General features: G+C 46.7%; 1 protein-coding gene across 1 annotated transcript in view; it reads left to right on the top strand.

Annotated features, from left to right (window-relative positions):
* The first annotated feature begins 4,340 nt into the window (after nt 1–4,340).
* LOC310818968 (solute carrier family 22 member 23-like) overlaps nt 4,341–22,500 on the top strand; it is a 38,252-nt gene continuing 20,092 nt past the window's right edge. The window contains exons 1-3 of the mRNA XM_083690096.1: nt 4,341–5,088; nt 14,412–14,515; nt 14,942–15,096. Of these exons, the coding sequence (XP_083546222.1) occupies nt 4,627–5,088; nt 14,412–14,515; nt 14,942–15,096 (721 nt within the window). The 5' untranslated portion in view covers nt 4,341–4,626. The remainder of the gene's footprint in view (nt 5,089–14,411; nt 14,516–14,941; nt 15,097–22,500) is intronic.

The raw sequence follows: 22,500 nt of genomic DNA, 5'->3' as shown, positions 1-22,500 counted from the left end.
ACACCCACACGCACACCCACACACACACACACACCCACACCCACACGCGCACACACACACACACACACACACAATCTCTCTCTCTCACTCTCTCTCACACGCACACATACATTCTCACACACACACACACAAACACACACACACACACACAAACACACACACACACACACACACACACACACACACACACATACACACACACACACGTGTTCAGGTCAGCGCATACACCTACTGGGGCGGTTCCTCGACACACCTAAAACTGTTGCTGGGGCGACCAACAAGCAGGTTTGAGTGATAACAAACAGCGAGGTGAGATAGTGTGTCAGTGAAATGGCCCGTGGTGCAGGTTTCTGTTGGCAAGTACCCTAGACTGAACAGCATGAGGAGGCCAGGTTTGGCATGAAAACGATCTATAGAGCGTACCGCTGATATTGCACAATACGAAGACATTACGGAGCAAACAATTTTTAAGAATACTGCTCGTTTGCAGGCCTATGAACCATTTGCAATTTGTTGAAATGGGAGGGTAAAAATTTAAAAATGTAAATATGTGGAAAAAGTAGGATATCATATCACTGTATTTTTCAAAGCGACAGCAAATGTAAAGTTATGAGGTTGTCAGATGTTTGATTTCTGTTTGTTGGTGAGGACATCGTTATTTCCTCCTCACGGTTGACAGTGGTGATGTTGTTGTTCAGTATGGCCAGGTGGGGTCAGCAGTGTGTCATTTACGACACAGGTTCGGACAGACGATTGGTACAGCAGGCCCCAACTGCAAAAATGACTTTGCACTGCATCTTTGCACTTTGCATCTTTTTTTACAATCTATTTCTGTTTTTTTTTTACCCTTTTTCTAATAATGAATTGTATTTCTCTCGCATTATTCAATAGATCTCAAATAATTTTAATGTGTAAAGTTTGCAAATAATTATGAAAGGGATACAGACGATATCTAACATTTCTTCATATCAGCCATGCATGTAGTTTACTTGCAGTGAAGCATGTCTGTGTAAGGGATTCCACCACTGGGACATACAGTGGACAAGGATCACATTTTGAAGGCAGTTCAACAAAATCTTCCAGTAGGCCTATGATTCAGCATTCAAACAGGCTTTTTCTATAAACTATGGCTGTTGTAGTGCCACACTGTAACCAGTAGAGGGAGGCCCCACCATTTAAATTCTTCTTATGGCTTGTAAAATGATATGGAGGATCCAATCCATCATGTGAACAGTTTGCACACTATTATTTGAATAGTACAATTTCAAGAATTGGTCACAATTTGAAATAAGTAATCCCCAATGATTTACTCATTGTTATTGTTCTTAAGCCCAAGGTCATCATTACTAACTGAGTGAGGTCCAGAGATGTCTATTTGTTGACGTTAGTGTAACAGTGTAATCATTGAATTATATCAATACCATGCACAAAAGAAGCCACTGGTTGTGTTTAGTCAGAACTTAAGAATCATTACAACACCACATTTTGCATTTTCAACAGCTGCATATTAAATATGGCATACACGTACATACACGTACTGACAGATGTTTTAATCTGCAGTCAAACATGGAGCGCGTTACAGACTGAGAGTCGTGTTGCACATTTTTGGCAGAGAGCGGAAAGCTCCTGGTTCCGTTTTTGCAACTTGTAACTTGTTTGGCAACTTGTTTGCCAGGGAAGTATTGAGTGCAGTAACTGTTTTTCCAGACTCACACACACACACACACACACACACACACACACACACACACACACACACACACACACACACACACCTACACACTTGGGAGAGCAAATTGTTCGCCTCATCCATTATCCACATCATTACGCATTGACTTTTAGTATTAGTATCACCATCATTGGCCTTTACGCAGACACACACACTGTAGTCTGCATATACACACAGGAGGAGGTATCATAACATTCTTATTGAAAGGAGTGTCAAAGTCGTTTTGGTTGCGGGCCTCATTGGACCAAATGCAATCCTCACACATGCCAGAAAAAATAATACAGTTATTAGTTAGTAAAACTAAAGGAGTGTCCACTGCTATATGCACCGATGCCTGATATTATTACAATACTCAATATTACAGTAGTCTATACTCAGCCTACACTCAATGCCTCATTTCCACAGAGGTCAATATAGAAGCCTACTCAAACTCAGATGAAGGCCTTATTTTGAAGATGGGTTCATCTGTGGGCATCTGATGTTTGGAAGTAAAAATAGAATAAACAATTAATGAACCAATATATATATATGTACCTTACCAAGTACAATAACTAGCTGTAAGTAGGAGTCTAACATATATATATTTTTTCATGTTTTCCAATCAGGGGAGGGGGTGGTAGAGATTAAAAAATGGAATGAATAAAGAAAACATTATGTAAGCAATACTTTCTGATATAACTTAATTGCGATCTTCCCAGCTGATCTACCCTTAGCTGATCTATTCTTAAAAAAATATATATATCACGTGGGCTTGATTGGACCACCTGACGGGCCGGCTTTCACATGTTATCGTGCATTGATCATGCAAATAACTGTCATAAACTTTCTGTCTATAGTGTGTGTGCGACCTATTAAGGTTGAAATGGGTAAGCTATTCATAATTTGTAAGGTCAGTTTCTGATCAGCATGATGAGGGTAAAGCTATGGTAAGGCCTTTTGGGAGCAGGTGCTAATCACGCTTCAGGAACGTGACTTGGAGATGTTAGCTATTGAAAAAAGTTGTGGTAGTCATGAAAACACTTTAGGAAAAGTCAGGGAAGGAGGGGGACGTGGGTTTCACAACGGCAGAGTTATGTCACTATTGTGTCACATCGGGCCCGTGGACCTTTGACCAACAAACTAATAATTGACCCTTGATAAATGATTAGTAATCTAATTACAGACTCCTCAATATCTTTACCTTTGCAAAAGGGTTTCTGAGGAATCCTATATATGCCATTTAGCTGACGCTTTTATCCAAAGCAACTTACATAGCAGTGAGTGCGTACATTTCAGTATATAGGGTCCCAGTGGGAATCAAACCCACAACCTAAGCGTTGTTAGCACCATGCTCTACCAGCTGAGCCACAGAGGACTGTGTGTGTGTGTGTGTGTGTGTGTGTGTGTGTGTGTGTGTGTGTGTGTGTGTGTGTGTGTGTGTGTGTGTGTGTGTGTGTGTGTGTGTGTGTGTGTGTGTGTGTGTGGAATCGTCTGTGTATGTGTGTGTGTTATATATACACTCACCGAACACTTTATTAGGAACACCTGTACACCTTCTCATGGTGGAGGTGGTGTAATGGTGTGGGGAATGTTTTCTTGGCACACTTTGGGCCTGTTAATACCAATCAATCATCGCTTGAATGCCACAGCCTATTTGAATATTGTTGCTGACCATGTGCATCCCTTCATGGCCACAATTTACCCATCTTCTAATGGCTACTTCCAGCATGATAATGCACCATGTCACAAAGCAAAAGTCGTCTCAAACTGGTTTCAGGAACATGACAATGAGTTCAGTGTTCTTCAGTGGCCTTCCCAGTCACCGGATCTGAATCCAATAGAACACCTTTGGGATGTGGTAGAACGGGAGATTCACAGCTTGAAAGTGCACTTGAAAAATCTGCAGGAATCTGCAGAATCTCAAAGGAATGTTTCCAACATCTTGTGGAATCAATGCCACGAAGAATTGAGGCTGTTTTGAGAGAAAAGGGAAGCCCTACCCATTATTAGTATAGTGTTCCTAATAAAGTGTTCAGTGAGTGTATATACAGTATATATACATAGAGAGAGAGAGAGAGAGAGAAAGAAAGACAGAGAGCGAGATTTCTGTTCTCAATTCTCAATTGCATGCTCTCTTCTCCTTTTCTTCTACCATGACAGTCCCATTGTCGCAGAACTATTAGGATAGGCCTATAGGCCTGCTAAACGTCTCCTACACAAATTACAAAGGAGACCTTTGTTGCCATTTAGATCCAGTGGCTTATTATGCGCTGGTATGCTCCAATCAAAGCCTATGAGAGACAGACAAAGGGCGGGGTCTGGAGCAAAGATCCGCCTCCACTCGCCGGTTCAATGTTTTCCCCAGCTCGTGTTCAACAAATGTAAAGTCGTTTCAAATGCAAAACGACCTAACAAGCGTCTGAAGTGTGTATCACCTAAATATCGGATGACGTGGTCGAGAGTGGGCGATTCAGGTATTTGTCCACAAGGAGACGAAGACTGTATTTGGACAGGTGTGTTACCTGTAGCGCCCTCCAGAAAGGGGCAGGTCACTCCCTCGGCGCACGGCTTCTTCCGGATACAGCTCACAGATAGGTGGATCAAATGTTATGCTAATTTATGTATTCGAAGGGATTAATTGATCATTAGGACCTTTCACCGTCACAGTCGCGTCTGTCTCCTACTATTGGAAATTCGCCCAGGCTGCATTCGAACCTGCTGTCAGCTGCGCCCGCAGTTCAATGGCTTCAGTCCACTAAAGAGGGCTACTGTGATTAGTTTCCTGATAATAAACGAAAGGCGTCTTATTTCAATTCCAGTGATTGACTGCGCACCGCTTTCACAACCGGGGAGCGGGGGCATTGACGCATTGTGGAGTCGTAGCACTGCCAACCGGGGGCTGCGCTTCAGACGCATCTATGAGCGAAACCACGATGGCCGTGGTGCAGCTCGAGACGGAGGACCATCAACCGGAGAACGGCTTCGTGTCCCCCGAAACCACGTCGCCGGGACTGCTCACACGCATTGACAGCTGCGTCTTGCCATTTCTCGGGGGATTCGGGAAGTACCAGAGACAGCTGATCGTCCTGACATGGATTCCGGCGTTATTTATTGGATTCAGCCAGTACTCTGACTTTTTTCTTCTCGCCCAACCGAACAACACATGTGTTCATCCTCCGGTAAACATAACTAATACGACTAGAGGTCTTTCGTCGTTATTTACCGGTCCACATAATGGCAGCGGACCGCGGACCGCCGCATACGTTTATGCCAACGGCAGTTATGCCACTCATAATGACACGGCTTTGGGTATGCAATGTATGTGCAATGAGTGGACGTTCGAGCTGCAAACGGGACTCGTTCAGAATGTGGTTACGAAGGTAAGTTTCGCATCCTGACTACCATAATTTGTTTTCTGTATCAATATATGTTCTCCCTCTGTAAAGGTAAAGTGAGGTGGTGTCACGTTATCCTCCCCCAAGTTAAAAGGACATATCTATATCTCACCTATTGCAATCTCAAATCTAAATATATTAGGCCTATATTGTTTTGATGTAGCCTAGGCCGACACCACTGAAGTAACATTGCAGCTTCATTTGAATCCTGGAAGCATGTGGCTCGTCCAGTTCAAGTCTCCAATACCAGCGCGCTGCACAGGCATGGATTTTCCACGGGCTCCCTCTCCTCCCCCTTGTAATAATAACATAACTCACCAGACAGAGCGCTTTAATAGCCTATTCATGGGTCTATGAATAATCATGAACAATAAGTAGGCTAGTATGTGGAGAGAGAGAGAGAGAGAGAGAACGGTTCTAGAGCCTCGACTCTAGCGCATTATTCGCCGACAACAGCCAGAGGACGGCATGAGTCATCGAAGCAGCTGACGGGGGTGCGAGCTATCGCGGAGAGATGTCTGCGGAGTTCGCTCGTTCGCTCTGAAGCTCTGACCACGGCGGAATGTGCCGGTTGTCATAATGGCCCGGACCAAAAGCGAAGCTGTGCCTTTGATTTGGAGCAAAGGGCATGCACTGTCACGCTCATTAGTGCTCTCTAGCTCGTCACCCTAGAATAATGACTTCCCGTTTTTGTCGCCAATGTCACCTGCTCCAACTTAACACTCTAAACGCCGGTCTGGACCTCTTTAAATGTCTACATGTGGTCTATTGGGACCTGAAACCAGCGTTCTGGATGAAGGACTGCAGTTTCTGAAAGTGGTAGTCAAGTCTCGGGTTTCTTTGGGAGAATGAGGATTGGGAGGATTTTAGCGTGCTTGATGTATGAAGTATGAACCACATGAAACCGATATAGATACAGCTCCTCCAACCTCGGTTTCATATGGTTCATGCTGTACCACAATAGGACTGGATATCATATTGATCAACAAATGAATAAACGCCTGTGTAGGCTTCTTCAATATTTGATTACACTTTATTGTCCCAAATAAGTTAAGGAAGTGTGTTTATCTATTGTTTGATTCCTGGATATCAAAGTGCATAGCTTTGAATTTCTAAATAATATGTTCCTTATGGTGAGTCTTGTCAATATCTCTCCAGACAAGCTGACTTTGCATATGAAGTGAACTCTAGAGAACCCAAGAGAGGTCAGGATTTCCCCATTTGCACTTCTGAAATACTGTAGACCTTAGGCCTAGTGTTGCACAATAGGCTGTCTCTGTGTGTAAAGACAGATATATTTAGCCTATATATGATATGCAACTTCATGTGCACCCACAGCAGTTGAAATAAGAGCAAGTTTGCAGGGGTGTCAGTTATGTTGGTGAACGTCAATAAAAGTCAACCTACACAGCATCTTGAGACAATGCTGTCTGTGCGAAACATGGCTAAAATGGTGATTTGAAATGAGCCACATATATTGCTACTCTAAAGTAGTTACTGCTCATTATGCGGGATCTGTGTGTCACTCTCATTTGTGTTCCAAAGGTGTGTGTGTGTGTGTGTGTGTGTGTGTGTGTGTGTATACCTAACTTAAGCAAACATACTTTCTGCTCAAGAAAATCTTGCTCGACAACTTTGTTGAATGTTTACGGCCACAAGCTCTTAACCATCTATTGAGGACTGACCAGGAAGAGGGAAATGTTTTTGCTGAATGTCCTTACTGCTGATTGTCCTTACACACACACACACACACACATACACACACACACACACACCCCATCACCATCTTGTCTGCTGGATATTTACATACCCACTCAGTATTTGGTATGTGTACTGCTCAAACACAACAGCTTGATGTAAAAAAAATTCTTTCTGTGCCATTCTAAAAGCTTGATTCACACTGAGGCTGCAGCGTGATGCCAGCACGCCGGGACCCCCCCCCATTCCCTCAGACATCTGTTTACCACTGATAATGCCCCTGTTTGAAACAGCCAACAGATTTAAAAAAAATAAAATAAAAATAAAAACAGAAAAAAATAGAAACGCAGCCATTGGTGTTTAATTCCAGCACGAGCCGGGGGAACACTTTAACCACACGTTCATTTACAGCCTAGAGGCTCATGGGGAGGACGCCGTACGCTCATTGGGTGGACTGACTCGTTTCCTGCTGCTGTACAGTATACACACTAAACATGTTTTCATCCCATGCAGAAAATCCCCGCCTGCGTTTTGAAATTGGACATTTGATCACATCCAAGTTCCAGACAGCCCATGCAGTATGGGTGTATTATTCACGTTCACTGTTGTTAATTGAACTAAGTCTGAACGAGTTATTAAGGGACTAATAGGGCATCTAATTCAAGGGCTAGTTGTTGTGTGTGTGTGTCTGTGTGTGTGTCTGTGTGTGTGAGAGTTGTGTGTTTGCTTTATTTTTGTTTTGTCTGTGATGACAATATTTCTCCTGCTACTGTTGGATCCCTCTTATTGAACTGTGTGGCTTTTCTACTCATATTTGTGTTGGTATTACACATGCGCACACACACACACACTCTGACACTGCAGCCACCACTTGACCGAGTCGAGCAGGCTCTCAAGCAGAGGTGTCCTTTTTCCCGACCAAGCATTCCAACATCCCCCCCCCCGCCCCTCCACAAGGTCGTCCCCCATGCAGGAGACATTGATTCAGAGGCCCGTAATGGACGAATCCCACAACGGTCACAGATTGAAATGGAATTGAACCCTAAATTGAAATAGAATGGACCCCCCTAGTCATTTGTTGCCTTGTGTCATCTCATGTGACCTTGCTATAGGTCCTTTTCCCTTCTCCAAGTATCACACACACACACACACACACATCCCCCTCCACTGCCCAACACAGGAAGAACCTGGATGTGTGACCACGACCCCTACGGCAGGAAGTGATGACACAGCGGTTCTGGTCCATGTTTGGATTACACAGGCACACAGCTGCCTGCACACATGACTCCTGTTGAGCAATGTGTATCAACCCTACCCTACCCTACCCTACCCTAGACAAGCAGACTGCCAACACCACATGTGGTGGCGTCTTTCCTGTCGAAAATACATCCGAAACGTATCACTTTGACACCCCCCCCCCAAAAAACGTAACTCATCCTTCTAATAGATCACATTCCCTCGGGTTCAATCTCTTGGAGAAGGCAGCACAGCACAGCCGTAGTGATGTGGAGTCGTCTCTCAGTGAAACCCTCTACCCCCCTCACCCACCCCTTCACCCCCCACCCCCCTGTTCCCTCAGAGCATTTTCTTCTTTCCGAGAACTCTTTGATACCGTCAGCCGTCAGGCGCGGGAGATCCAGGGTGGCTGATGTGGAGGCCCCTATTCTAATTGAGTCCTGGGTGTCCTCCGGGCCCGAGTTAATTGGACCGAGCTGCAGAAAATGAGAATGTATCATTACTGAGAGAGACAGATCGGGTCTCCCTGCGCTGTACCCACACACGGGCTGGTACATTCCGACGGTAACCGCTACACTGCCCTGAAGTAACGTAGCGTAGCCTAAAACCCCCCCCATTAAATTCCACAGCGAAACCCCCCAGTGTGTTCCAAGGAAAGTTCTGATTTGTACGATCCTCATATTAATTGGGAGGGGGGGGGGGTTGGGGAGTTTGTTACTCGGCAAAGGCAGAGGGAGGATCATCTCATCTTAAAACCTAGCCGGGGATTAACCTCGTCTGGATTGTGTTTTGGCTCATCGTCGTAAAGGCAGTTACCGTTTTATAAACTATAACTATATATAGATATATATATATAGATATAAACTTCCCAGAACTAGCAATGGACTTGTTTCAGACCTACCTTTCTCTCTTTTTTTTTTTTTTTGCAACTGTCATTGAATGAAGACACATTGTGTCGTTGGTGGGATACAGTAGGCCGTTTTCAGGCGAGAGAATAGCTTGTTGAATTGTAGCCTCCTGTTGGCGACGACATCGTTTCGATACGCGTCGGCCTTGAGCACAATGCGTTGCGTGCAGTGAGTCACACAAATGTTTGCCGAAAAGCTTGGCCCAGTGCCCACTTGTGCGTCGGTGGCACTGTCACCTGCTGTTCTTTGCACGCACCGGGTACTGAGAGAGAGAGAGGATGGGGGAACCAGAACCGCTGAGAACACAACCATCACAATAATTTTTTCCAGTCATCTTTTTGAAATGAAACATGGGCGGTTCGATCATATGTTCTTCTTTTTTTTTTTCCTTTTTTTTTCCAACAACGCTGTCACCTGAAGAGGATAGCGAAGCTGTTTATGAAAAATGAAATGCGTTATTACTGGAAACCACACTGTCATGCAAGTCATGAGAGAGTGAGAGACCCTCCCTTCACACCGCCCTCTTCTCTGGAAGTCACAGAGTGTGAAGTGAACAACCCCCTGAGCGATACCACCTCCCATAGTCCCATGTTTACGCAGCTGGCCTGGCCTCTCCACGGACCCCAGGGTTGGGATCTCTACAGTCTCTCCTGATGTCTCATCTCCTACTCCATTGGAGGAGAGGTTCTGAGGTTCTTCCCCTGGGCACCTTCTCGTCCAATGTGTTTTGTGGAGGAGGAGGAGGCCAGGTTCGGAGATTGACCCCAGATCAGTGTGGAACTGGTGGAGAGAGAGCCTCAGCTGTTAGGAGGGAACGGCCCCTTCCACAGATGTCTCTGTGGCCTACCTCACACATGTCAACTGGGAGGAAAGATTGGCTTGTGGGACAGAGTGATAAGGCTCTACACAGACGTGTGTATGTATGTGTATGCATATGGTGTGAACGTGTGTGTGTGTGTGTGTGTGTGTGTGTGTGTGCTTGAGGGGGGTTACTCTCTGATAAGTGCTGTTGTTGAACAGAGAGTGAGTAAGCATGGGACATGGGGACGTGTGACCCAAAGCAACCTTTGGCCCCAGTTGGGTTGTTTTGAGGATTAAGTAATGGAATGTGGGGCTCTAAGGGGAAGTGGCTAATGCACGAAGCCTCTCTCTCTGTCTCTCTGTCTCTCTTTTTCTCTTTTTCTCTCTGTCTTTCTCTGTCTCTCTCTCTCTCTCTTGCTCACTGTCTCTCTCTCTCTCTCTCTCTGTCTCACTCTCTGCGGAATCACAAACACTTGGAGTGATGAAACACTTGTAATTATACAGTTCATCATCGACACTACCAGAACCTGATAGACTAGACTAGACTGTGTGGGAGAGAGAGAAGGAGGGAGGGAGGGAGGGGGAGAGAGAGAGAGATAGATGAGAGTCAGAAAATAATTGTTCCCTGCACACACTGACACATTACAAGGACAAAGGCGTTTCGTTTCCCCCCACTATTCCCCCCTCATATTTGTTTGCTCTCTCTTTCTCTTTCTCTCTCTCTCTCTGTATAGGCTTTCATTACCCATGCGCTATGCATGGTAGGTATCCCTGGGGTAGACAGTAGTTGGTGTGTGTGTGTATGTATGTGTGTGTGTGTGTGTGTGTGTGCGCGTGTGTGCGTGCACGCGGACTGTGTCAGGACATTAGGAGCTGCCAGGCACCCTGCTGACTTCAAACACAACATTGAACTTGCACTTCAATCTTACCCATAAGGGAGAAACACATTGCTAAACACACACACACACACACACACACACACCGTCTGTCTGTCTGTCAGACAGACGGACGGACAGACAGACACGCACACACGCAGAAACTGAGCTGACAGGCACTGGGACCATTTGTCACTGTGTAAGCTGCCTCTGACACACACACACACACACACAGAGCAGCCCTTCATAGCGAGCTCATGGAGTGCCAGCCAGGCTGTTGTCCTTGCTCTGTCACTGAACGTGCCACTGTTCTCAGAGGCAAAAGCAGCCTGTTCAGTTGTTGATTGGAGTGTGGAGGAGTAATGCTTTCTAGACTGGCGGGTGATGGCATGATTTCATTTGGTGGTTTAAATGTGGGATATCATAGGACACGTGCACAAGAAGCTCTGAAATATGCCTTTGCTAATGTTAACACGTGATTTCTCTGTGACGCGAAAGGCTAATCCCATAAATTAAAATGAGTTGCTGTGTGTGTGTGTGTGTGTTACATGTGTGCTGTGTAATTTTTGCGGCAGACCAGTGAACTGCAAATATGATGGAATGTGTCCATCAGCCCTACTCTCCCTCTCTCTCCCTCTCTCTCTCTCTCATTTACAGATTGGGTACACAAAGGAAAGGCCTCTCGTTTACCGTCACTACCCCCCCCCCCCCCCCCCCCCTCTCTCTTTCTCTCTCGTTTACCGTCACTACCCCCCCCCCCCCCCCACCCCCCCCCCCCCCCCCCCCACACACACACACCTCTCTCTCTCTCTCTCTCTCTTTTTTCCCCTCCCTCTCTCACCTCCCACTCCCACTCTCCTGTTCTCTGGCCCAGTGCTGAGACAATCCTGCTAAACTTACACATGGAATTAGAAGAAGGCTCTGATAACCAAGGTGATAGTCTGTTGCTAGGCAGTAACTATGCAGCACTCTTGCAGTCTCTCACTCTGCCTGTGTCTGCCTCCTCTCCTCTCCTCTCCTCTCTCTGTCAAGTATTTTATTTCTTCCCTCTCTCTCTCTCTCTCTCGCCACATTCTTTCTCCTCTGATTGTGTCCCTCTTTTAATTACTCTTTTCATCTCGCTCTACTCCCTATCCCCTCTTTCTTCTCATTCTCTCTCAATCGCCTCATCCTCTCTCCTAATGTACTCACTCTCCCCCCCGCCCTCTCTCTCTCTCTCTCCCCCTCCCCCTTCTCTCTCTGTCTCTAGTTAGTTCTCTATGGAGCTGTAGTTGTGGTGTCTTTGGCAGGGCTAATCTCTCTCACACACACACACACACATATATACATACTCACAGATGAAGGGAGACCGTTGGTGTAGGGAGACACAGACAGACAGACAGACAGACAACAGGGTGCATACTGGGAAGGCCCCGTGCCCTATATGTCCCCCTCCCCTGTCATTCAGGCGGGTGTTCAGGCCCTGACACCCTCCCCTGCTGTCACACACACACACACACACACACAGTACAGGGCACCCAATAGAGCTTTTGTTCTACGCCTGTCAACTAATAGATTAACAAGGCATCGCCCACTGTCTACACACAGAGCCTTCAATTCAGTTCTGTCAAATGAGCGAGACGATTGTACGTGAGCGCTCAAGAGAAAGCCTAGGGTACAGAATGTCCTCTGGGCCTAGCTGACCGCCCGCCGTGACATGACCGCAGTCATTCACGGTTAACGTGACCAACACATGACGTCCCTCTTCATCTCGGGTCGGGTCCTCTCTTCGTCAGGCTTTTTGTTCAAGTTTCTCGGTCAGCTCTTACTCGCGCCGATTGACGGTCGAGGTTTAGTTTCAACCGCGGTCGTCTGCTGCCTTCAACCGCGGTCATCTGTGATTTTTAATGCACGGTCATCAAAGCGTGGTCATCCTTGATTCTGCACGGTCATGTGTTTTTGCTTCTACAAAGTCCCAGCTTTCACACGCAAACACACTGTGTTTGAAATCACACACTTACCGACCATGTTAGTAAACCTAGTAAGTATGAGTGCTCATCTACAGTAGTATGTTTGAAAGACCATAATGTCAACGACATCGTCAGAGTATGCAAGTCTGCAAATATGTACTCCCTGATTCCCAAACAAAGCCAATGTGACATTGTACTCCCTTCATGCTTGTTTGACACAGCTCAAGATAAAGCGTGGTTCCTCTTGCTGAAAGTGTTGCGCAACGGGGAACCTTGTTTTTGCCTCCGTCTTGTCCCCTAGTGACACAGACGATACTGAGACTTACCAATGACACGCATGTGATGTGTACCAATGACACGGTGTGATGTGTACACTGGGTGGTTCTGAGTAATCCAGGAGGTTTTCCACACAGAGGTTATAAGAGGTCATAAACCACATGTTATAAAGCATCACTTGACAAGACTTCAGTCAAGTTTATGAATTTCAAAGGACAGTAGTAGGATGTACGATTTGATGCTTTTCAGTGGATCGTTCCCAAGATATGGCTTATCCTGTAGATGTTCAACTAACTCAACAAACTATTCAACTAGCTATCCACTCACTCTTACCCTTACCCTACATCTAACTCTAAACCGGACCCTTACCATGTTGCATATCATGTAACAGAACTGCAGTTGGGTCTTTTTAGCTTCTGTAGACCACCCAAAGAGGTAGAGGAGTATCCAAGTAAATTGTGGCCCAGTATGAATGAATATACTATACATGACAATGTCTTTTATGGAACAGCATAGTTTCCCTTCCGTCGGTCGGTAGAAGCAAAGCAGCCCCTCAGGGTGTGAACGAGCAATCCCATGTGTCACACACCTGTCACCCCAACACACACCCATACCCCACCCCACCCCACCCTTACCCTCACCCGTCTCCAGTGTCCTCTTGGACAGCTGGTAGCACTGAGGGGACTTCCTAAAGACACCAAAAAACCCCTACAACTCCAACTGCTTCTTCACTTAACTTGTCCTTTACTGACTGACTGACTGACTGGCTGATAGTGTACTTGGAAGTGAGATTGCTGGGTGAAGTACAGAGGCAACATGAGTCAGTCTGGTTTTGTGGTAGAATGCAGAATACTGGTCGAACCATTTGTGTTCTAAGTAAGTTGACTACTGTGTGTCCAGGAACATACAGTGGATGTCTATCAGTGGATGTGTTTGATACCATTGTGTGTTTGACACCATTCCTCATTCCATTCCATGCATTACAATGAGCACGTCCTCCGATTTCTACCTCCACCAGCCTCCCCTGATATGTATGTTGGAGTACAGTACACATATGGTATAGTACAGCTATAGTATTCATCAATGTTTTAAAGTACATATTATATACCTACCTACTGTATTTATCTGTATATGGCTGGTGGCCAAAGAAATCTGAGCAGGCATGTTTTGCAAATGCAAATCAGATTTCTCACACACACACACTAACATAATTTTGCATTTTTGGAACATTTTGGAAAAACAGAGTCCCTTCCTTCGTGTTCCCAATTTGATGCTTGTAATATTAGATCTCACAAAGACCTCTTCACCCCGCCGGATGTGATCACACTCTGAATACATAATACCACAACAACTCAACTCATTTGTTTCCCAAGTTACATATTTCCTCATATTTTAAATTTCTGCTGTTATTGTACTGGCCGCGTTATTGATTATTCGTTATTGTTATTGACCCTCTTGGCCGCGCCGTTATTTTACAAGAGAATAGTATGTTCTCAATCACCTACCCTGGATGGATAAAGAGAATAAATGTGTGTGTGTGTGTGTGTGTCTCTCTCTCTCAACAGTGGAGTTTGGTGTGTAAGTCAGCATGGAAGGTCCACATCGCTAAGTTCTCCCTGCTGGTCGGGTCCATCTTCGGATACCTGGTGTTCGGAGTCCTTGCTGACTGGTGAGTTCACACACGGCACACACACCTACTACTACTACTACACACACGCACACACACACACACACACACAGAGAACACACAATCTCCTGACTTCTAGACGAGATTTCTGTGTATCTAATAGTAGTGAAGAGACTCTGATGCCCTTGAGGTTGAACTTCAAAGGATGCTGCTGACATTATAAGAACACCAGAACTTTCACAGAGATCCCACACTATCCTTTTTGTGCTCCATACTATATATCATTTATAATTCAATATTTATACAATGTATCTACTGTGTAACCAGAGCGTGTGCTGTGTGTGTGTGTGTGTACTGCAATTTAGCCTTCCGGGTACAAATATGTTCGGTCTACACAACATGAAACAAACCAAACTAGAAACCAAACAATAACTGTCTCTCTCTCTCTCGTTTTTTTTTCATGACCAGGTTCGGTCGCCATCCGGTCCTGATCATCTCGGTCATGTTCATGTTGGTGTTCGGCCTGACCGTGGCCTTCTCGATCAACGTGCCCATGTTCAGCACGCTGCGCTTCTTCGAGGGCTTCTGCCTGGCGGGGATCACCCTCTCTCTCTACGTCCTCCGTAAGTCCCGCTTGGTTCCCACCATGCCCCCCCCCCCCCCCCCCGCCATGGCCCCCCCGGGTCATGTGTTTATGTGATGTGTACCGTGTGAGTGAGGTAGACTTTCAATGAGTGTCATCTGTCTTCTATGTCCCGTTAGTTAGCATTGAGACTCTTATCGTGGCGGTTTTTTTGCCGGACACAGACACAAGCGGTCCTGAACGGAACTGAATCGCAGAATTTCAACGGAAACTCTCTCCACGAGGCTTCATCTGTGTCTGGGCAGGCAAACCACAACTCCTCTAATGTCCTTTTAAATGGTGTCACGAGGGGAAGAAGCTCTTTGACAGTTCTTCCTCTCTAGGGATTGTAGATCTTTACTAGAGATTGTAGTTATTCTAGCCAGATTTCAGCACTCTTGTTCCAGAGTGGTTAGAGTTGGCTGCAGTGTGTGGCTGTACTGCTGCTGTCTCCGGTCTCAGCTTTACTCCAAGGTTCTTTCACTTGACTGGAGACTGAGACGGACTTTGAAACCTTGCCTTTTCTGAGATATGGGTCATGTTTGTGGAGGGTCATGCAAGGGTCACGGAAGCCTGTTTCATGTGTACCAAACACACGAGGCGGGGGTGGCGGAAAAGGCCACCGCACAGCAGCAATACATGCAGGGCAAGTCTGTTCTCTACGACACGGAACATTTGGCAGAGTCAGCTCAGTGCTCAGCGTCAGCGGGTCGGCTAACTCTTCAGGTTTGTTTTCCGGCCCGGGCCGCGATTCTGAGAAAGACAGCAGTGGGTCGTACCCGTAGGAAGCAAGCAAGCGGAGCAAAAGGGTCATCCTAGCTGAACCCTGTGTGTGTGTGTGTGTGTGTGTGTGTGTGTGTGTGTGTGTGTGTGTGTGTGTGTGTGTGTGACTGCATGACTCGCAGGGCCAAAAAGACTCGGATCAAGGAGCCGTTGGATCAAGGAGCCGTCTCCACGGAGAGTAAATTGTCTCCAATAGGCGGGAAAAAAAGGTCAGGTCGTAGAGGTTTTGATCTCGTTCTCGAGTCGCTATCGTGGCGATAAAGAAATGCCCCCCCCCCCCCCCCCCCCCACGTGACAGATAATGTACTCTACTATCTCGGAACGCTCACAGGTTTTTAATAATTTTTTTTAAATGAGGCTGGTCAACCTAAATGCCTTCCCTCGGTTTTCTTTCAGCCCGGTAGTCTTCTCATTAGCGACAGGTCGATGGCCCCTGCCAGGTACAGAAAGAAAAAGGCCAATTGATAATCCGTCCTCGCCTCGCCTGGCCTGGCCTACTGCGTCCGGGGGTTACTGCCCGTACAGACCATAATAGTCAGTGAGATGAATCCCCCCTGACGGCGCACGGTGACCTTTCTTTTTCCCGTACGGTAAAAGAGGTTTGATGAGCGATAATCTCTCGGCGACAGACGCTGCCCCCCCCCCCCCCGCCGGATGATGGATTCTTAAAAGCCTCTCTCTCTGGCCGCGGTAATTGTCGGACGCAGAGGGAGGGGGAGGTGGAGGCGAGGGGGCAGGGGGGCCCTCCATGTCCTTGTCATTCTAATTTACTCCACACCGTCTACCTTGAAAAGTCTAGCTAGCTCTCCCAAAAATAGAAGCCGGGATTGGTCGGCTCCACGGGACAGGGAAGCGAGCGAGGGAGGGAGGGAGGGAAGGAGGGAGGTTAGGGCCTGCAGGGGCCGGAGAAGTGTGTAGCCAGAAGGGTGCTTTCCAGAGGTTTGAAGGAAATAATAGTTGGGTAATTGAGCAGAGGTTTTCAAAGCAATGACAACTTGTGACATTGATGTGTCATGACTGGCTTCTGTTACGGACCGGTACAGTTTCCTTTGACCCAACGGTCCTGCTCAGTATGTGCACCCAGACATCCATTCTCTCCCCCTCCTTTTTTCTCTTTCTTTCTTTCTTTCTTTCTTTCTTTCTTTCTTTCTCTCTGTCTCTCTGTCTCTCTTACTTTTCTTTCCTTCTGCCCTTCATGCTCTTACTTTTATTCTCTCTCTCTCTCTCTCTCTCTCTCTCTCTCTCCACTTTTTCCACTCATTGTGTACTCCATCCCCATGATTGCAGAGTAAATAGAGTTTTAAGGAGTGCCAGTCTGAATCACCGAGGCCTCTCAGGTAACAGTGGTAACTCAATGTCACACACACTCTCTCTCTCTCTCTCTCTCTCTCTCTCTCTCTCTCTCTCATTGTTTGTACAGTAAGCAACACAATTCAAACAGAGAGATGTTGTTGTTTTTAAAAAAAAAAAAAATGTATTTAGGTCGATGTGCTAATTGAATAATAGGAGCGTTTATGTGGCTGTCATATTAGCTGCCTTTGTGTGAAAGCCCAGTCAGTATAAATATGGCTGCTCTTGAAAACCACTAACACGTTTGTTAAGGCGCTGTTGTATGCTAGAATTGTTACCCGTATTGTTGGTCATATTTTGCAGGCAGTACGTGTGTTATGGTGACAGTCACGTTTGTCCCCGACCTCGCTGTATTGCCACAACTCCACTGATGCTGGTCCTCATCTGAGGTTGAGCCTCATATACTGTTGTCTCCTATATAGCTCAATCTTTAGCACTTTATCACTGTAAAGTTAGTGCAGGGCTGGAACAAAAATATGCATGCACACACACCACCACCACCACCACCACAACATCAGATTGGTGGTCCTCTGTGGCTCAGTTGGTAGGGCATGGGTAACGCTTAGGTTGTGGGTTCTGAAAAATGTATGCACTCACTGTAATGTAAGTCGCTTTTTTGTAAAAGCATCAGCTAAATTAAATATATTTATTATATGAATTGAGTTCCGCTGCGCTGTGTATCATCTGTCATCTGAATAGAAACAATCTATGAAATGATGTTTAGGGTTTTAAGGCAAAACTGGGAACTCTAGACCTATGATATCTAAAAATATGTATATATTAATATATATTAATTCAGATACTACCGTAGGCTCGATGGTCAGGTGTTTGGGTCAGGGCTTTACTCTGGAAGGTAACGACTGTGGGATGTTGTTGTCTTTCTGATTTTGACCTCACTGAGGTCATCTTGCGCTCTCCCTTTGTCTTCCGATATGAATGGCGTTCCTGAAGCCTAAGTATACGCTATGAGTCACCCAGTAATCCAGGTAAAGTCTGCGGGGTCGTCCACGAGTTCAGCAGGTGTCATTTAATGTCGGGATGTTCAACCAATTACTGTAAGCCATGTAAGCAGCATCACCTCATCAGGTGGTTCATTCCAGTTTATTCTACCCCACCGGCTGAATCCTCACCCCCACCCGTCTCCGACCGCACAACGTGTCTGATTGACAACGACGCATGGTTTACGGTACAGGAAAACCAGTCACGCTCGCAGACGGCTGTTTAATGTTGCGTGGGTTAGGTTTAAAAGGGGATTGGTGTCGTCGTACAGTAATGGGACCGTTTTCTTTTCCCGGGTTCCCTGGTCTCACACAGTTGCTCAATCCCATTAACACACGCATACTGTGCACACACACACACTCGCACACGGGCACACACGCGCGCACATGCACACACACTTGTGCATACACACACACACAGACACACACACACACACACATACACAAACACGCACACACACACACACACACTCACAAACATATACACACACACACACGCGCACGTTGTTCCCAGTAGTACCAGTCAGTCAGTGCAGTGCAGTGAGTTGTGTGAAGCCTGGTAAGCCTCAGTAGGGTGGAGGGTTTGTGTAAATGCCTCTGTCCGTTCCGCTACGTTGGCCTGTCGGATCCAGGCACACTGCAGGGGCGGACACGGCTGATGAGAGGCCACACCAAATACTGCTCCCGACGCTAACTGCCATGCAGACAGAGGGGAATAAAAGAGAGGGGGGGGGGGTGTAAAAGAAAGAGAGGCAGCATGGTGAGAGAGAGGGAGTGGGTAGTAATTGAGAGAGAGATAGAGAGAGAGAGAGAGCGGGAGGGGGTTGAGGCAGAGGAGGAGAGAGAAAGGGATAATGGGGGGTGGGGGGGGGGGGGTGGGAGAGAGGGGTAGACATAGAAAAGGAGAAGAGAGACGTAGGGAAGTCCCTTTCTCCTCAGTAAGCATCACAGCTGTGTGTGTGTGTGCGCGCGCGTGTGTTTTAAATGCACTACGGTATGTGCAAATGTCTGCACTGCACTACTTCACAGCAGTCCATTCTGGTCCTGACACCTCCATCCACCCTTTATCGATCCATTTGTGCTTTAAAACACAGGCAGAAAGCAAAGCAGCAGATCGCTAAAGAGTCATTCGGTGCAATGCTATTTATACACCCCCCCCAGCGCTCCCATCCGTGAGTGGGCTTCTACAGTATGTGTTAGCATTTTTTTTTTTTGTAGCACGTAGCTCCAGTACTTTAGCTAGGGTCATGGTAATGCTAACTGTTCAGGTTGCACGTATAAAGGAAGAGCTGTTTTTGTATTCAGGCAGTGTTTTTGGCTCCCAACACTGCTAGCTAAACTCTGAGTCATGCTAGCTCGCTGTGTCGGGGAGTTGTTTGTGTGAGATCATTGTGAACAGGGTGAGGCAAGGTTATTGTGCTCCGGGGCAGTGGGTTAGACTAGCTAGATTTGTTTGTGAGATGTTTTTTTTTTTTTTTAGCACTGATTCCCATTTCAAGGCCTTGTTGCCTGTGTCGCACGAAGGGAGATATTTTTTGGATATGTACCGTATCCATCATTTCTCCATCGAAAGAGTTTTAGCAGTATTACCACTCGCATCTTGATGTAGGCTACCAGAAATGTTGACGATGTTTACACACGGTCACATCATTAGACTGTAGGCCGACTGTATATTCCAGAGATAAGCCCATACAGTTAGCAGCCTAGCTAGCTAGTGTTTCTGAATCCACCGCGACGAGCCGGCTAACCTCAGGTCAACCCTGAGAGATGGCTGGATTCCACCAAGCTCATGTGATCTCAGGATGTTGAACAGTGTCTGAACAGAGAGGATACTTATGTCACACCCTGGGTGCAGTATGTTCCGAAGACCTGCCCCTGCCTGCCTTGTGTGGTGTGTGTGGCTGTGTGGATGTGTGTGTGTGTGTCAGCAGCCTCCGGGGCCTGGCAGAGTAGCTAGCTGTGAATCCTGCAGAATGGAACTGGTAGAACTGATGATGTCACCTGACAGAAGTGTATCCTCACCCTGTATAAGTAGGAGGTGTGTGTGTGTGTGTGTGTGTGTGTGTGTGGAGGATTATTAAGATGTGACTACATATTGTTGTTGGCCATATGCTCCACAGCCTCCCAGAATATTTTACAATCGTCAACTTTGACACACATTCAGAGATATTTTGTTTGGTGAAGTTGACTGTGTGTTTCAGAGTGTCAATTATACAGTGTCCATTTCAAGCTTATCTTTCTTTATGACCCCAGAAATAAACGATGTTTTATAAGTCATGGCTTTCATTTCCTGCATGTACCACACATACTGAATGTTCTGTACGGTGGCCCAGAGGTGCCACACATGCCAAAACATGAACTCACGACACAAAAACATGAACTCACGGCACTGAGTATTGAATGCAAGTCCCTCTGATTAAAAGCTCCTGATAAACGACCCTCATTTGTTTCTCTCTCTTGTGATGAAACACCTCTAGATAAGGGTCAAGTGGTATTCTCACTGGGATAACCGCATTCTGTTTGTTTTTAAGTGTTTTTTTAAGGGACAGCGCCCCAATCTTGACGCGATTACTTTTTAAACACAGACTATGAATGAGGTCCGTTTACATCCTTCACACCAGACTGAGATACTATGTGACGCTCCTGATCGCGTCTCGGCTCTTACAAGGCGTCGCTTTGATTGTGTGGTGAATAGCTGCGCACACACACACACACACACACACACACACACACACACACACACACACACACACACGCTAGCTTCATCACAGTGGTACTGTGCTCCCGGATCTAGGGTGGAGTTGAAATATCTCTTACGTGTTTCTCGACCTGCTGGGTCTTTGCTCAGAGGAACGGGGAGAAAGGTGCACGTCCTCTAAAACCAGGAAGCTAGTGTACCGTGGTAAATGTCCCTTTGTCGTCGGTCAAATTTATGGCCCCTCGTATACACGAAGGATATCCTCCTATATGACCCTACAGTACATGTACTGAATCAGGTGAGGCCGGTGGAGGTAGAAATCGTAGGGACGGGCTTATTGTTATGGGCACAATGCCATTCCGCCTTTCCATTCCATGTGTTACACTGAGCCCGTCCTCCGATTTCGACCTCCACCAGCCTCCGCTGTACTGAATGTGTATGTCCTATCCCTAGCCCCTCGTGTGTCGTATATGTCCCTCTTATACTGTATCTGTATTCCCCTCGTACATGTGTCACATCCTCCAGCCATAGTTCCTCCTCCAGCTGAATAGCTTCCCCTCGGGGTTTCCTCTCTGGCGACTGGAGAGTTGAGCTATTCTATTCAGACAGGATTTGAGCTAGCTCTGGTCTCTTCCTGCTGCAAGTGACAGTGCTTGTGCTGGGCTAGGCAGTTCTGGGCTGGGCTGGGCCAGGATCCTCCACCGTTCTGTTCTGTCCTGTTCTGTTCAGGTGCTTGCTAGGCTAGGCTGTAGGCTCCTTCACTGTTCTGTTCTGTTCTGTTCTGTTCTGTTCTGTTCAGGTGCTTGCTAGGCTAGGCTAGGTTGCAGGCTCCTCCACTGTTCTGTTCTTTTCTGTTCTGTTCTGGTGGGACAGACAGATTTGCTTTGGGTAATGAGCGGATGCTGTTTCACAGTGTGTCTCCCTTTTTACCACAGGCATTAATCTAACCCTGCACAGTGAGGAGAGGCAGAGGAGGGAGAACAGAAGAGAAGGGGTGTGTGTGTGTGTGTGTGTGTGTGGGTGTAGAAGTTGTGCATCCAGGATTGGGCTCCTCAGTCACCTTCGTACACACAAAACCTACAAGGGACTTACCGAGGTGTGTGTGGGTGGGTGGGGTGAGGGGTCCTGTGTATGCAGTATCATACCCCTGTCAGTGAGCAGTATTTCTGCCTAATACAGAACTGTAACAATGCACTTTAGCTCCGACGATGAACTCACTAACCCTTTCATCTGTCCCTCCATCTTGAACCGTCTGCGTTCGAATTGATTGTCTGCAGCTTACCCCCTTTATCTGATGGTGATGGATGGTTCTCATCAAGCCTGTTGACAGAAGCAGACACACACACACGCACACACATATACACACACACACACTCACACACACGCACGCACACACTGTCCAGACCAGCTCTTTGTAGTCAGCTGTAGCGTGGAGCAAGCTTTTCATTCCCCATCACATGGAGATGGCCCCCCGAGGACACCAGCCACAGCCTGGCCTTATCTCTCACTGGCTGTGTTTGAAATCCACCGCATGGCAGCAGGGCTGCACAGGCACACCAGATCTTCACAATGCCTG

Source organism: Argentina silus, assembly GCF_951799395.1.
Source record: "Argentina silus genome assembly, chromosome: 18".
NCBI classification, from domain to species: domain Eukaryota; kingdom Metazoa; phylum Chordata; class Actinopteri; order Argentiniformes; family Argentinidae; genus Argentina; species Argentina silus.
The sequence above is the reverse complement of the archived record's forward strand: the minus strand, read 5'-3'. Positions and strand labels throughout refer to the sequence as shown.